Here is an 18,430-nt window from a genome sequence, read left to right as displayed (position 1 = left end):
TACTGAACGCGTCGATGTCATTGTCAATTTCCATACTAAAATGAACAGTAATGCAGCTGTCGTTGGAAATGGACTGCCACCTTTATGTTACCGTGCGACAAGTATTATATAAATATGGTAGATATTTTTTAAACTATTTTTTTAACAGATTTAGAACCACAAGCGAACTTCTGCGAAGTTCTTTCTAATGCTAAAAATACGGACTATAGGTCTGAAAATAATATGCGACGACGCTCTCGCGCAAAACCAATCTAAGATGGACGACCTCTAGTGATGTGTCCTTGTCGGTTATCGTAGTGATGTCAAACACCGCTGAATGACGATTCCACCGTTAAATTGTTTATTTCTTTCAATGTTAACCCTTGGGATGCCAAGAAAGACAACGAGTAATAAGTAGTAGTGCCTACAGCGTTAATTATACGACATAATTATGCTGCTAATTAAACCTTCATGATTTCAAATAAAATTTACCTATTAAATCTTGGCGTGTGAGTGACGCTATTGCAAATGACTAATACCGTTTGTTTAAAATGTAAATGAAATAAAAAACAAGCAACTCAAAAAGTGCATTCATTCATAAGTGGCTCGATTTGCGATATGAATGATTCCCAGAGATTTCATCGAAAATACATAGATAAGCGCCACTTGCACCATCACACTAACCCGGGATTAACCGGTTAAACCGTTAACCCAATGTCAAAGTATACTAGTAACCATGGTAACTCCAGTTATAACTGGTTAACCCCGGGTTAGTGAATGGTGTGGCCCTAAGTATTTATTCTATATAGATTAACACAAAACAAACAGACACAAAAACATTCGGTTGCGCCAGTCTCTGCCCCGATATTCGTGCTTGTAGCACCACTCATGGTCGATGCGCAGCTTTAATTGATTCATTCGTCAAAAAGCCATTTTAAAAGCGAAAATGCATAAACTCTTTTAGTTTGTTTTCACACGAGGCCGCATGTTGAAGCGCAGTTTTTTTTATATTTAGAGTAACTGCGTAGAATCATAAGCTACATACCTAATTTCAATAGTTTCGTAAAACTAAATCGCTCAATCTTTGATATTGATTTTGGTAAGCTGCTTTTATATGTAACTAAATCAATAATTAATCACTTAACATACTAAACAAAACCATAAACAGGCTCTACTACCTACTAGATAACGACATATTACGTATTAGTTAGGTACTCATTTCAAGTTAAACTTAAATTATTAATAAATAGATAAGTATATGTATTCACTGATCTCATTGAGAGATATTTATTGTTGAAATGAATGAATAACCTTAAATCTAAATAAAATAAGTAAATGAGACACATTTGGCAAAATATATATAATGGATGCCTTAATGCCATGCAAAAAAACAACTTATTGCAGCTTGTCAATGTGTCTTATTTGAACAATGTGGTATCTCTTACCTAGAAAATTTTAACTAAAACTAGTGACTTCGTCAACATCAAATCTCTTCAATCATTATATTTAAATGAATTTATTATATTATTTTTAGTAAGCGCTATCTTTCCTGTTTCGTTTTGTCGAGTGCCCGGGGGTAATAATCTCATCACGTTCTCTAAAACCTCGAAATTCATAACTGAAATATAATTTTCTGGTTTCACAAAATACTTAAGGAAAACACGGGGCCCCGTATTGTAAAAGTATTATTTTTCATTTGTATGTAAAAAAAACTACATAGTCAAACTAATCGGCGTTGCCATTTTTGCATCATGTTTTGTAATACAAATATACACAAAGAATTGTCAAATTCTAATTTAGTGTCCATTCGTTACGGTCGTTGTTCATTTTAAGGAATTTTTCGCTTGCACGGATATCAATAATATCAGTGTTAGCACGACGAGTAAAATAGCAACTTTGCCTCTTGTAATTTTTTTTCCCTAAATTAGCAAAATAATATACTGATGTTACTGGTTTGGATTGACAAAAATTTAAGCAATTATTACGTGAAATAATAGACACTTAAAATACATTTGTACCATATATTTCGTGGTAGGTATGTCAAAACCAATCCGCGATTCCTTTGAACTCGGTCTATTTGTATCAAAACCGTTTGTTTACGGAGCCGTCCGTCATCGCCAACCGTTCATAAATTATACCAAGTATTAAATTGAAATAAAATTTCGGTTTAGCTTTTGAACATACAAAAATAAGCGTTAAGAGTATAGCGAGTAATTTTCCGTTTTTGATACCATCAACCTTATTGTAGTACCCATAGGTGACTGTCATTTGGATAGGATTCCATCCATTTTCTATTATTGCATTCAAATATACAGACAGACAAGTTTCTTTGTTTAACTTTTATACGCTAACCCATAACTATATCCATAGTTATTTTCTCTGTGTGCTTAGGTACGTTGTGTTCAGAAAATATAAAAAAATGTCATCATCATCATAATTTCAGCGTATATATATACGTCCCACTGCTGAGCACAGGCCTCCTCTCATGCGCGAGAGGGCTTGGGCTATAGTCCCCACGCTAGCCCAATGCGGATTGGGGACTTAACATACACCTTTGAATTTCTTCGCAGAAAAAAATGTATGATGCTGTAATCTTAATATCTATCTTTACGGAAGTTGCTAAAGTGTCAAAGACGTAGTGTGATTTTTTTTTACTACGTGTGAACTGTCAAAATTCGCTGATAGCATAGATAGGTATAGGTAGGTAGTGATAGCGAGAGCGACGTTACCAATACCAATCCAATTAAAATTCTAATATTACTTACTTTACTTATACGAAAATGCATGACGCTGTTGTAAATTAGCTAACAAGTTTTTTTTTAATTTCAGGTTAAATATCAACAGTTACATTGCTGGTGTTAAATAAGTATTAACTTAAAAAGTTACAAAAATATAGTATTATTATAATGACATAATTCTCTAGAAATCACAAGTTGAAATCATAATAAATCATTATTACGTGTAAGAATGTATCAAGTGAAAATAAAAAGAAAATTGTGTCTTAAATATAAGTTCAAATGTGAAATTCGGGACCAAAATTAGAAAAAAAAACGTGCAAAACGTGTAACTTTAGTGTTCTTATTTGAATTTGAAATCCAATATGGCGTCCCCTTCAAATACGCCAAAGGCGCCGTCCCCGCCACCACCGGGACATACTCCCAGTAAAATGGAACGAAGAATGTCTCATTTCAAAGAATATAAATTCTTTCGAAGCTTCAGTGCGAAAGTGGAGAACTGGCCGATGAGAAAAGCAGAACAACTATGGCGGAAGATGAGAGAGCGAAAAATTGCAGGTATGTACCAACACATTACCAACTTTTTCATTTTAATAACATATTTAAAATAAAAAAATGCGCCCAACGTGGGGCTCGAACCCACGACCCTGAGATTAAGAGTCTCATGCTCTACCGACTGAGCTAGCCGGGCTGTTGCCACGCGGTTGAAATTACGTATTTTAAACTATTGTTTACTGTTCATTATTCGTCTCACAGAAAACGGAAAAACAACCTGCCGGCAGTGCCGGCCTAGCCAAGGTGACAATCGCTATCGCTTCGACAACGAAATGCTTTGTGTCTCTCTATCACTCTTTCAAATTAGTGTAACAGTGACCGTTGCGTTTCGATCGCTACGGAGCGTTAGTGATTGCCATGTTGTCTACGGGGCTTGTTTTATTAAAATTATTATTTGTTAGGGTTAACACAAAAAATACAATTTTAGGTAGGTACTTACGTCAACTAATATGTATAGTTCGTTTTTTTTAGCATTAGAAAGAACTTGCAAGAAGGTAAGCGATCTTGACATATCTTTTAATTGAAAAACGCTTTTTAAAATTCAAAAACTATCATTTATGAAAGCAGAAGAATATAAATGATTGTATTAGATTCATAATTGTTACATAATTGCCGTAACTTATTTTTAAAATGTGTTTTTCAATTAAAAGACATATCAAGATTGTTTACCTAATTTCTAATGCTAAAATAAACGAACTATAGTTATAAGTGAGCAGCGATTTAAGAGAGTTGCGATAGATGGCGTTAAGTTAAGCAGATTTGTGGAAATAACTCATAATTAAATATATATTTTTAATAGATGTAGGTATATGTTAAATGCTGAACTGCTGAAAGTTCATTAGTAGGTAAATTAGATAGAAAATTATATTTTTTATAAAACCAGTCTTTAACTGAAAAACTTATATCGAATTTAACAGGTAGGTACATAAACAATATTTTTAGGTTCGCTTAAAAAAATAGAAGTTGTCACCATATTTCAAACTAAATAAGAAACGTATTTACTTGATCAGACTTATTACTTATTTGCAAACCCGAGCCATGCCTTTCTTTTACTGGATAAGTTCGACTTGATTAAGAAAATGGAAATCTCGGCGAAGGAAAATGCAAAATGCTTTTAACATAACACGTGCACTGCTGCTGTTTGACTTAATTCATCTCGACGTTTGAGGTTTAAAGACGTTTGGTTTCAGTTTTAATAAAAGTATATTAGATCCTTTCTCATTTGTTTTCGTGATTTTAAATAAAGTTCAACCGATTTAATGCTAAGTAGGTACTTTAAAATCGAGTACTAGCTACTTAATTATTTTGTCACGAAAATATCATTAGGTATAGAAGATATATAAGTAAAGGTAATTATAGAAAGCATGGTCATCAAGACACTGTACGCTGTAATAAAGCTTTCACCATGCATATATAGGTACAGTCAGCATCAATAGAAGGTATGACTTTTTAATACCTCTGTTTTCTGCACCTTAAGATTTTCGCATTGCCATGCTGGACCTAAGACCACTTTGCAATCCTCTTTCGTCTTCTTAATCCACATCATTAAAACGCCACAAAAGCATTATTAAATGTATTACGGCTTTATCGTGTGCCTTATTCTTTCGTTCTTTTTAACCGAGGTCAAATAAAGGAGGAGGGTTTTAATTCGACCGTATTATGTTTAGTACCCCAGATACCCTATTCCGAAAAACGAAAATTTAAATTTCATTTATAGAGGATAATATTTTTACCCCAAATATAAGTCGATTTTTTTATTAAAAAAAAAGGTTTATCTTATGAATCGACTTACAGACCTTATGGTATCTAAGTTAGTTAGTCTACGTTGCCCTCAGGCTTGATTTCCATAGCTAACGAACTTCTATTTCTATGTTGTTAACAGCATTTTCATTCTATTGAATTTCAGTCCATCCATGGTACAACGTTACCATTATACTTCAATAAGTATGTATTTCCCTACCTAGCAAGTAGCAACTACTACTACTAACAACTGTACTACTATAGTATAGTATATTGATACTATTTGTAACGTTCTAATTCTGTATGGGTACATATTTATGATTTTGTCTTTAATACTAACTGCATCACTGCACTAGCTTCATTTCGGCCGTTTAGGGGATGAATAAAAAGCTAAAGAGAGCGATAGAGAGGCAGATAAAGATATTTCCATTTTTGTTTTCTGCGGTAGGGGAGGGGCCTCTGTTCGGCCGGTTTCGCGTGACTAACAAACATCCAAATGTTATCTGATACAATCTGTAATAAAATTGGTGCCTATACATTTTATATAAGTAGCTACCTATAATATTAGTTGAATTCTTACTAGCTCACCTAACTGCATTAAAGCTAATCAGGTAAGTTTTAACTATCCAGTTGACATACATTTTGGGATTCCCTTCACCCTAGGCAGATATTACATGAATAAATTAAATATGTAGCCAGCCTTCAGTGCTTACTGAGGGTAGGCTAGGTCAGGCTAGGTATATAATATTTTGTCTAGATTGCGTACCTGAAGAGGCCGTTCCGTTCAGGTCGTATGGCTTGATTAGGCGAAGGGTTAGGATTACGGTTTGGAATAGGTTTCATTCGAGGTAAAATATTTTTATGTAGTCTGCATTAATTCGGTCACAACATGACTGAATTTAATCATGAAGGTTTTTGCTATACTTTTCGAAACCCAACGTCGCAGGAACAGTTGTTACCTGTTCAAATGAAAAGATGAAATTAATCAATGTAAGTGGCAAGTGGCCATAACTTTCATATATATCTATAAGTATATATGTATACATATAATTCATATAAATCAATCCCTATTTCCCTTGGTCACGGCATCACGCGTGAACGGGTGGAACAATTTAGCCAATTATTTTTCGTTGTGTTTACTTGTTATTGTTATTTGTTATTGTTAGGAAAGAAAAAATTAAGAAAATGTCAGAAATAAATAGATATAGGTGAAACAAAGTTCGCCGGGTCATCTTATATTATAATGAAAATAAGCTAGATACCTATTTTGATATTACTTCAAATTATATATTAAAGGAAAAATAGAAAAAGTTATGCTTCGCGCAGGACTTGAACCCGCAAAAATGATAGACAGATAGATAGATAGATAAGTCATTTATAGCCACAACAAAGGTTATAATTGTTATAAATTACAATTATTTTTACACTCTTAAGCTATACTTAACCTAGACAATATAATTATGTATAAATAAGCTCAATTACATCTACGTGAGTTACGTGACAATAGGACAGTCTCAGCTAATGTGCTGGAAGCCCGCCATTACTTACTGATGCGTGGTTTCAGCGCTGGTTTCCAGCCTGCCCAATTGGTTTGTATTACTTACATATACTATATTAATTTTTATGTTTATCTACTTAGCCAAATATTTCCAAAACAATAAGAAAACACCTGTGCATGATGATAACGCTTGTCTTAAGTGATATTGCATTTCTGAAGCGAGCTTGCGCTTTAATAAAGCTCTCGTGAGCTTTATGTGATCGTAGAGACTCCGCTGTGTGTGAAATTAAAACTCACGGGGTTGTGATCTGAGACTAGATAACGCGAAACACTAGAGAAAGAGATTTAGAAGGCTTTATAAGGTCATATAATAGCAGTCAAACGACATACTACTTATATTTTCATACATCAGGCAGGCGTGGCCCACTCCACGATTTCGTTGGTTTGCTACAGGTAGCTAAAAGCACATCCGTTCGACCCCAATTTTGGGGTTTGCCATAAGCCGCGCGTGGCGCTGTCGCCACCTATAGTTCGTTTTTTTAGCATTAGAAAGAACTTGCAAGAAGGTAAGCGATTTTGACATGTCTTTTAATTGAAAAACGCTTTTTAAAATTCAAAAACTATTACTGATGAAAGCAGAAGAATATAAATGATCGTATTAGATTCATAATTGTTACATATTTGCCGTAACTTATTTTTAAAATGTGTTTTTCAATTAAAAGACACATCAAGATTGTTTACCTAATTTCTAATGCTAAAAAAAACGAACTATAGCGGCTATATCTGTGCTGATCGTGACAGACGCGTTTTGTTAGAGAGTGAGTCTTCTGTACCTAGTACTATTATTTATTCTGTGACATCAGGTAGTATAAAAGTGCAAATAAGACTTATATTTGATTTATCAGAGGAATACAACCCTTAACTATCATTTTATTTTACTACAGACAGAGGTACACAAAATCGTATCGTGTACGAAGTTAAATTCCATCGCCGGGTCCCAGTTGGGGTTTACCGACTTTACCGTATAAGCTTTATGTGCTTATTTTATTAATCTACTTTTTAACTAAGCTATGAGATGGCCGATGTATTGTATCCTAAAATTGATTTACTGGTATTAAAGAGAAAGCTCAATTATTTCATATTTTCGCTAATTTGGAACTTTCTACTTACTAAACTCCTCCTACACGATTGCATGTAACTAGTTCGCCCGATAGAAAATGGTATGGATAAAATACTGGGATTATCACTGCGTGGCACATGCGCACGTTTCTAGATGTTAACCCAGCTTCTAATTCCATCTAATTTTGATATCGTCAACCTAGTACCTACATAGTCTCAGTACCTAAATTTCTTCAATTTTGTTGTATCAACTTTATCCGTTAAAAACTTGAACAGTTTAAAGTTAAACTCCTATCCCAGAAGATTAGATCGGGTGCCGTAAACCAAAATGTACTAAAACAGATAAAGAGACGCCGTAAATGTTATACTTTACCAAATGGCCTGTAAAAGCGACAATCTAGTGATGAATGGGTGGTTTTATTTCAAAACACGAGTGGCTGGAGGTTGTTAAAATATTGATAGTGTTTTTGACTTTAGATATTTTGTTGCCTGTTTCAAGGATTTTTACGAACTATCTATTGCCCTCTCCTGTTGGTCAAGCACATGATTGGCGCGACAATATCTCGCCGCGAGATAGACTACCCGTCTCTTTCTAACTGTATTAATTAAAGAAGGACGGGTAGTCTATCTCGCGGCGAGATACTGTCGCGCCAATCATGTGCTAGCCCGGCAGATAAGTATCAACGTTGTTTACGAGTTTGTGTTTTCGAAGGTTAAACGTCTTTATTTGCACACCTGTATAGGAACTCCTGTACCTAGAAGTAAATAATCGATCAAAAGCATGACGGGCCATGATGCTCAGTCAGCTACCTGGTATGGTATAGGTATATACGGTTTCGTATCTAGACACGCGGCAGCGTGTCAAGCCAAGTTCAAGCAAAGGAACTGGCTAGCCAGCGCCGAGTGTAATATTACACGAACCACTTGGTGCCACTTTTGACCCTTCTATAACTCAAAACATCTTTGACGTAAACACATAAAACTACGTATGTTTAATTATATCCATAAGGATATCTAGAAGCCCAAATTTCATGAAGCTAGCTCAAACGGTTATAAAGGTATGAAGGTCAAAAAGTCGTAAATTTTAAGACTGACTTATGACTTATAGTACCTAAACCTAACCTACTTCCAGATGACCTAGAAGGATGAAATTTGGAATCCAGCTCGGTTATTGTGTGTAACCGTAGGAAAAAATCTAAAAATAAAATAAAGTTTAAAAATAGGGGGGGTCCCCATACAAAAAAAAACATTTTTTATTGGGACTGACATATAAGTACCTAAACCTAACCTACTTCCAGATGACCTAGAAGGATGAAATTTGGAATCCAGCTCGGTTATTGTGTGTAAGCGTAGGAAAAAATCTAAAAATAAAAAAAAGTTAAAAAATAGGGGGGGTCCCCATACAAAAAAATATTTTTTTATTGTAGCGTTGGAACCGATACGAGCAGATATTTGAAACTACCCCAATATATGTATTATTATATTTGCTATATTAAAATTTAGTCAAAAAATAAGTGGTGTCCCCATACAAAAAACTTGTAATACGCTCTAAACAACCGGCCAACGGTGTGTCGTCGGCGGCGCGCGGCACCACATAATTATACAAAGAACAGAAGTAAAAACCATACAGCGGAAACACAAGAAAAAACATTAAATCTCAATACCTGCCTAGTTTTCTTTACAAAAAGTATTGATATCCCACCAAAAACATAAATGTAAAAAAGGAGAGCCAAGTTCAATACAAAAATTATGCTTGGCTTTGGGGCTCGCCGCAAAAAGAATGGAGATCTAAATGAGTGCCACTGCCAAGTTCTATGCAAAATCCAAATATGTATTTATAGGAACAAAATAACATTATAAACAAGTATTAAACTCTATTTCTTTGCTTTATTGGATACCTATAACAATTGCTGTTATTTAAAAAAATGTGAGATCTTAAAGTAGGTTAGATTTGGCTTGGCCAGGTTTTATCAGAATTACAATATAAATAAAATGATTGATATAATGAAAACTGGCCAAGTCAAATCTAACCTACTTTAAGATCTCACATTTTTTTAAATAACAGCAATTGTTATAGGTATCCAATAAAGCAAAGAAATAGAGTTTAATACTTGTTTATAATGTTATTTTGTTCCTATAAATACATATTTGGATTTTGCATAGAACTTGGCAGTGGCACTCATTTAGATCTCCATTCTTTTTGCGGCGAGCCCCAAAGCCAAGCATAATTTTTGTATTGAACTTGGCTCTCCTTTTTTACATTTATGTTTTTGGTGGGATATACCATTCTGTAAAAATAGGCCAAACGAGGGCTATTAGTAAGTACATTACAAGCATAAGGGAGTACCTTTGCAGCGCTTTGTACGTCTTTTTACTGAGAAAAGAAGATTTTTTTGTTATAATCAGGGACCGTTACCGGTATTCTGACTACAGGTTATTATTGAGGTATAACCGGTGTAATTTGAATTTGGGTATTTGTATCACTTAAGCTCCGAATAGAGGTATTCGAATACCGGTATTCAATAGTGTTATCGGTTTAGCCAATTGACAACAAATACCACTATTTGATACTTAGTTTACTCCTAAAGCTATTACCGGTAATAAGTAAGTGCCAATACCGGTTGTAGTAGTACCACGATTCGTTCCTTCGCTACTCGTCAAGGACGTTGTCCGGCCCGCTTGTAAAGTTGTAAATACTTAAGATTCGGATCTTAGAATGCCCGTTTTCATGTTGCTGGTGAAATTAGCTGTTAGGTGATGATTTTGACGAATACATTTTTAATAGCGTTCATTTGATTCTTTTAATTGTTTTTTAATTGTTGATTTAATTGTATTTTATTATGTATGTAGTTTATAATCTCAAAGATATGAGCGCTGATTAGACGTGCGCGCCGCCGCCATAAGGAGTACGCGCGCCGCCGCCGCCGCCGGTAGTTTAAAATTCGCGCCGAATATTTTTTTATAAGACAGTATTATGCAGCGTTAAAATATGTAATAGGTTATAGTCCGATAAGAAATAGTTGAAAATTATTGCGGGCGCCACTTCCTACGTAACTCTCACATTTTTGACGTAAAATACTTACTTAAAAATGGCAATAATTACGTACTTACGGAATTTTTCTGGTTATATAATTGAATTTCTACTATTTTATGTCGCACCAACACCATACTAAGTCATTATTTGTCTTATTACAACGTAATGAACCAAATAGATAAAAAAATATTATTACGGATTTTTTTTCCTGTGCGTTCATCAAGACATCAAGAGACAGACCCGATTTCATTTAAGAAAGTTCTTACGAAAATATTGATAAAATTACATGCATTATTGTATACCATTGTTCAGATGTTGCTGCATCCTACGATACCCCGCTAAGTTTGATTTAATGTTAATAAAATGACGCCAATGACTGGTAAAATTTTACCACCTACGAGCTATAAACTTTTTGGAAAAATATAAAAATAGTAGGTTTTACTTTAGTTCATAACATAAGTTGACATTATCAGTAAGTGTATTTGTAATTAAAAGCAATTATTCTATATTAATTTAAAAAAAAACATGATATTGACAAAAAAAAACCTTATGCATATAAAGTACTGTATATTCGGCAACGTCCAAAATACTAGACGTCTTTTCATTATGCAGCGTATCTTTTTATTTACACCGAACCTGGCAACATCCAACATATTTGTCATACCTATGTTTTTTTTCGAAACTATTATAAATAGATTTTTTTCATGATTTTTCTACAATAAACAACCACATACCTAATAAGATAATAACACCGAAAACATGATACTAACACAGTTTTTTAAGATTTTTTTCCCTTGTCGATTTAAGGGTTAAGCATGACTTTTCATTATACGTCTTAATATTGAAAAGTTGAAAAATTCCACGCCGCCGCCGTGGATTTTTTGGTGGCGCGCCGTTGCCCAATTATTTTCGACCGGCGCGCACGTCTAGCGCCGCCCGATAGGCATTTAGCCGGCGACGGTTCGCCGGTCAAAATTGGTTGGCGGTGGCGGCGAATCGGCGGCGTAGCCTTGAAAACTTGGTTTATGCGAAGAGAATTCAAACCTTTTAATTTCAAGGATTATTTATTGAATTATGGTAGGAAAAAAGTTTTTCATGCCATGAACTGTAGATAAGCAGCACAATGAACATCTTTATATTGTGAGGTTACTGTTAATTGAATTTATCACTAATTCACTACACCTTATAAAACAAAGTCTCCCGCCGCGTCTGTCTGTAACTATATGAATGTATGTTCACGATGAACTCAAAACCTACTCAACTGATTTTCATGCGGATTTCAGCTATCAATAGAAAGATTTTTGAGGAAGCTTTAGTTTAGGTGTACAATTTGTTAAGGTTTTGTGTTATCCGTGCGAAGTCAGTGCGGGTAGCTATAGTCAAATATAATAGTTATTATATGTACGTATCGCTAGGAGAGGTGAATGATTACACACACTGCTCGCACAGAGTACCTACTAATCGCAAAAATAGTATGAATGAATCAATGAGTGAATGCGACTTAAACGTACGATATTAAAAGCCTATAAAAAAAACCTTCAAGAAACTTTTTTACAGATGATATCAACTTGATATTGGTACGAAATACGGAAGCCTAAAAAGAATATTAATTTCAAAATCTCACTGTCATTACATGATTTTGTTGTTGTGTGCGTGACTTCAACTATCGTGCTCATACCTTTACATTCAATTGTTGAGGATATGTTCTGGAATAGACGTATTTGGTTAGACTCCATATCACCTATTTCTTATTCATTGACATTGCCTGGCCACCGAATCGCTAACTACTGCCACATGTTTAGCTTAAGCATAGACAAGAGAAAGCATGCAGTCTAATATATATTAGCCAAAAAAGTTATATATCCGAACTTAATATAAGGTGCTAACAAATTAGCTACCAATATTTTTACAGCTGATAATACTCGACTCCTGGAGTATATTTAAATATGAAACATTTAGGTTTTATGATGTTCTTTGAGAAAATTGGAAAACAAATTTGCTACGTAAAAACACCCTGTTAATGAGATAATTAAATGAGACCTCTTTTTAACTGGCCACTTCACGTTGATAAATGAAATGACACGTTGATGATAATGACATTTAACACAAACAATTGTTGGAAAAACAGAAAGTGTTAAACATCTTGTCAGTTAAATCATAGACAAATATAGTAAGCATAGAGTGCTCACTCCATACATCAGTTTTGGTACCAAAAAGACTATTATTTTCGTAATTGACATTTAGCATCGAGTAGCGGAATTATCAGTACCGCTACTTGATACTAGATGTCTCAAATGTCGCGACTCACGAAAATTGTATTGAACAACTATTTACAACTAATATTAAAGCAGAAGGAGTTGAAAATAAGTTCCAGTTAATCCTTGTTTAATATTCGCTGAAAGTTGTTGAGCATTAGACTTTTCGGTCGGTGCAACATCTATTGTCAAGTAGCAGTACTGATAATTCCGTTACTCGATACTAATGTTGACTACGAAAAGAATAGTATTTTTGGTACCAAAACTGATGTATGGAGTGAGCATGAGCACTCTATGTATTTTTTCTTTATGTGGTTAAATGCACGTAATGATTATTTTTAATTAATTTTATTAATATAATTTTAATTTATTTTTTTGTTCGGTAAATAAAACAAAAATATGATATGAAAAGTTTTCTTGATTTCTATTTAAAGTTAACTGTTTTTATATAAAGTACCATCTCTTAAAATATCGATACCTACAGCTTGGCAAAAAAGAGTAGAAATTAAAAAGTGGCAACATTGTAGTGTCGTCCCTTTCAAACCAATTTATATAAGAAAACGGGACGACACTACAGTGTTGCCACTTTTTAATTTCTACTCTTTTTTGCCAAGCTGTAATTTGTTAGCACCTTATATAAAAGCAATAAATTCCCGATCAAACTAATCTGCATAGCATTTGCAACGACAACGTGTGTAAATATCATCGTTAATGTCAAATTTCTATGAAAATATGACGTTTATATTATAATAACACTCCCTCACTTTGTTCTGTTCAAATCGGTGCAAAGTTAGCTTAGACAGACTCTAGTATCTAACAAGGTCACGCCGATGCCACGGCGATAGCGCAGTGTCGGCAGCGGCGACGCGAAAATTTTGGCGGCGGCGGCGGCGCGATAATTTTGATGGCGGCGGCGGCGCGCCGGCGCGGCGCTCATATTTCATATGGAAATGTTTTCTGGGGTTAATTCTTTTCATTAATTCATTCATTAACCTCGTGCTTTGAAACGGTCGCAATTTCGAACCACTTGCTACGCTCGTGGTTAAATTATGAAATATTTCGCTTGTACTGCGATCAATATTAGCATGAGGACTTAACAACAACTTTAACCTCTTGTCGCAAAGTTTTTGGTTACTCTTTGATCAAGTGCAATGAATACCGGTATTAAATACGATAACTATTACCGGTATACTGAATACCTGTTATTATTGAGGTATTAATGAATACCGGTATTTCATTATGTCAATTAGTGTAGTTTAGCGATAAAGACAAAAACGGAATGACAGCAATACCTCTAATTCGAATATAGGTATAACATTTTAACCGGTATTCGTTTGACAGTTTATACACAGGTATTTAATAAAACCGGTTATACGGTCCCTGGTTATAATTCAAAACCGACTGGAACGATCATGTTCGCTATAGTTTTCGTTAAGATAAGTAAAAAATTTAAAGGTAAATAAAAAAAACCTGGAACAAGATTCGCACCAATAACAAAGCAAAGCAATAGGTAATTTACATAGAGTTAAAACAAAATGCGTAACTCTCATAATTCGTGACACTATATTTCAATAAATAGGTTAAGTAACTAGGTATTTATTTTACTAAGAGAATTGTATTGTTGGGTTATAAAATTATACAATGCCGTGTACGTCAAAAATCCTTCTGCCACAATAGGATTCCGTGTAAACAGAGCCCTGCTCGTTTAAATCAATTGAAGCTTGAAGTCAGGAAGATTTACGCACAAGGTACTTATACTTTCAAGTGAATGGTTCCGCGGAGAGACATTTTCTAAATTAAGCATCTACATAATTTCGCAATTTTTGCCTTAAATAGAATGTTCTAAATTTAAATGATCATTGTGTAGGTGTATTTAGCAAAAGAACTTCCGTTAAAAGTTTAAGTAGGTACCTACATTATAAAATATGTACATAGAAGGTACGAATAAATATCCGCGAATATATTATTTCCAGGCATTCAGACCCACGTATTTATACAAGAATTTTTCGTAACATTTTACACATCGAGTGAGTTCGCCCACGTTTCTTTATTCATTTCAGCTTTCAGCCATCTCGGAGAAGTCAGAAACATAATGATAACAATCTATATTTTGATGTTGCCTGTGTTTGTTCTTCCTTTTAAGATATATTTTTTTACCTATACACACCGGGATAAAAAATATTCGAGGAAGTTTTGGACCATCGTTGGGAGCTGTTTAAGACTACACTTCGGTCGTTTTACGGTATTTGACTTCTTTCTTATTAACTTTTCACTAACACTGGTTCCATGAAAATATGATTGAATTTGACTGCCAATATTTGCAAAAGTATAAATAACTGAAGTTACATCTAACTGGGGGCCGATTTTTGAAATTCGACCACTTGATTTCGTGTATTTCATTAAATGATATCTCCACTACTAGGCGTTTAAATTCTACTAATAGAATTGAAATCGAGTGGTCAATACCACTAGATTCCAAATTTCGATCGCTCGTATTTCAAAAATTAGCATTTCGCCGTTTTCCATCAATTTTCGAGCGAAGAAATCGAGCGATAGAAATTCAAAAATCGGCCCCCTGATGTTATCTTTTAACATTGCAACATTTTTTATATTTAAGTGTGTTCTGCGCCTGATAGGTATATTTTGTGTACTGTAATAGGTCGTAAAATGATCTGGCACCCTGCCAGCTCACGACAGTTACTAACGAGAAAATGGGTGTTCACGCGATAAAGTGCAAATGACATTTATTTATTCAGCAAGAACATTAACGCCTGCGACAAAAGATCTGCAATCGTGCTCGTTTAGTGAATTGCTTTGTTGTCGCTTTAGTGAGGTTGTGTACTTTATTATTCATCTACTCTACAGCATTTAGATAATAATATAATAAAGAGAATTACCTACTTTACTTACCTACATTATTTGTACCGAATGTTTGAATAAAGTTATCTAGTTAACATATAAATAACATTGAATTTTTTTTTTATATATTTACTTAACGTAGTTTATTCAATAACAAAACTTATACAAACTATTATTAAAATTAAGAATTGAATATATTTTCTTAATATCTATTGCTGAATTATTATTAGGTTTACTCGGGTAATTCCGAATTTCGAAAACTGTCGGATAATTCCGAAAAGAGACTTTTATTATGATGGAATTTAGGGTGATTTTCATCTGAATTTCGGAATTATCCGACATTCGGTAGGTATTACCCGAATACACCTTTTATCATTAATAACAATAATAACATAATATTATGTGATGTTCATCATACTAACATAACAACACGCTAGTGTTTTTTGGTCATCGACTGTTACGAATAGACATATATAACAGGTAAAAAAAATATCTGAAGCCCAGTTTCTATTCGTGAGAAATATTTAGATATACTTAAGTCCCTTATTAAACAAGACCGAAGTGATCCCATAAGTGTTCCGTGAACAAAGTTTTGTACGGAACACTAAAAATCATAAAAGGTACCAAAGGTAGGGGAGACCGAGGTGAGTTGTGACAGAGGAGAGTTGTGGCATTGTCGAATGTTTTTTGGAATATAATAACTGTTAGTGAGCTCGCAACAGTGTGCGTTTGTTAGCTCGCAACTTGAACTAACAAACGCGCGCTATTGCGACCTAGTTTTTAGTTAATAGATTCCAAAAAATCGACAATGTCACAACTCTCCTCTGTCACAACTCACCTCGGTCTCCCCTACCTGAGGTTCCTTGTCTATTTAATTAGGTACTTACCTTTATTTTACCTCTATAATTTAAATTTCGCGTAGATTAAATAGTTGTGAAATTAAACCATAAATTGGTAATAAAAATGCTCTATATTTTACTATAAGTAATTTAAATCGTTGTGTCAAGTAATTAATTTACTTATATACCGATTTACTTGTAGATCTCTGACAAAACCCTTTTCCACACACACACACACACACACACACACACACACACACACACACGCACACACGCACGCACGCACGCACGCACGGAAGCAAGCAAGCACACACATACACACATAGTGAGGTAAGTAACGTGGAACTCGGTAGAACGTCCATTTTCCATTGGGCAAGCCAGAGGTCAGCCTTTTTCCTAAATCTGTAAGGATAAGATGGCATAATGTTTCAAGTTAGACAAGTTTTATACCTGTATTTAAATATTTAATGCCATAATGTTTCAAACCTTAAACATTACGAACAAACATAGGATTCTATGGGGCAGAATTTATTGACAGCTAAGGAGTTCCTATATCGACAAACTCAATTATCGATGTTTCTCTCATGTACTAGGGATCGCACCAAGTTTTGTTTGTAAAAATAATTTTTTATTCAAAGTATTAACATGAAACAAAATAATAACTAAGTTCCCGTTGTTATTTTGAAGGAATTTTTGAAACTTCACTTATCGTAATTTACTCTAGCGGTCATATAAAATAACGCTTTGTGTAAAGTTTATCATCGACCCCGAAATAATACTACAAATAATATACATATATCTACAAACGAAACTGGAGGCGGTCACTAGTATTAGGGAAAAGTATCGATAATTGAGTTTATTGACACTCTACTCAACTCAGACATAGAATCATGTCTGATTACGAACATAGTGAATGCATTGTCTGTGCAAGTGTTAACTACTTATGCATTAAGTAAGTTTCACTAAGAATTAACTGCTGTTCAGTAAGCACCTAGTCATAAACGTCATCTGGCGGCCAGACCTACGGTTGGAGTAAACTGTGGGGTGAAAGACCGAATCTTATTCTTGATATCGCTGGTTTTTAGCTTCAGATTTGATTTATATTTTACCCGTGAAAAATGTGCAGTTCGCGCGAAGTTTAGAACACTAGTTTTCTCTCCTGTGGGCAATAGTTAACAGCTTGTGGGCATGTAAGTAATGATTTTATCATAGTTCTCTAAATAAAAGGAGGACCTTTTCACGTGGATAAGGGTTAAATAAGAAAATTAACCCTTATAGCCCTTAACTCTTGAGTATGTCTACAGGAAAGACATAACACAGTGATCTGTTTGACCCGGGTCACTTTTGACACTGACATATCGGTATCGTATCGCTGTGACTACTTAGAACCATTGTTTGAATCGAGCCGTTAGTAACAGCGAAAATGTAAGCATATGGGCTCAAGTTCGCGATGACGCTAAGTACCTACGAATGAATATTAACTAAATGTTTATGAACAAAAGCATGAAGTATATCTATGTCGGCGGCAGATCGTAAAACCGGGCATATCGAGATATTGCTAGGCATATCATGAAACGCCGCCATTTCACGATCTGACTAAGATTTGCCCAGGCATATCACGATCTGCCTTATAAAAGAGGCGTCAGATCTATCAGACCAATGCATTCGTTGATATTCCTAGCTTCATACCAGGCGCATCGTAAAATAATTGCATTTTTTGCCACTGGTGGCGCTGCATTATATGTGGCGATTGTGGCGTTTTGAGCAGCATGCGTAGGTAGGTACTAAAATCGTACGCTGCTTAGTCTGTCAAGCTT

The 18,430-nt window shown here is 34.6% G+C and overlaps 1 protein-coding gene and 1 non-coding gene across 3 annotated transcripts in view; one reads left to right on the top strand and one right to left on the bottom strand.

The window, feature by feature from the left end:
• Positions 1-3,014: 3,014 nt before the first annotated feature.
• Positions 3,015-18,430, top strand: part of LOC134667014 (rho GTPase-activating protein 7) — a 383,984-nt gene continuing 368,568 nt past the window's right edge. The window contains exon 1 of one of the 2 annotated variants that reach the window (XM_063524342.1): positions 3,015-3,272. In XM_063524342.1, coding sequence (XP_063380412.1) covers positions 3,080-3,272 — 193 coding nt within the window. In that variant the 5' untranslated portion in view covers positions 3,015-3,079. The remainder of the gene's footprint in view (positions 3,273-18,430) is intronic. The other variant, XM_063524323.1, reaches the window with a different exon arrangement.
• On the bottom strand, positions 3,333-3,405 carry Trnak-cuu (transfer RNA lysine (anticodon CUU)). Its single transcript has one exon. It is a non-coding gene; the product is annotated as a tRNA-Lys (tRNA).

Source organism: Cydia fagiglandana, chromosome 1, assembly GCF_963556715.1.
Source record: "Cydia fagiglandana chromosome 1, ilCydFagi1.1, whole genome shotgun sequence".
Classification (NCBI taxonomy): domain Eukaryota; kingdom Metazoa; phylum Arthropoda; class Insecta; order Lepidoptera; family Tortricidae; genus Cydia; species Cydia fagiglandana.
The sequence above is the reverse complement of the archived record's forward strand: the minus strand, read 5'-3'. Positions and strand labels throughout refer to the sequence as shown.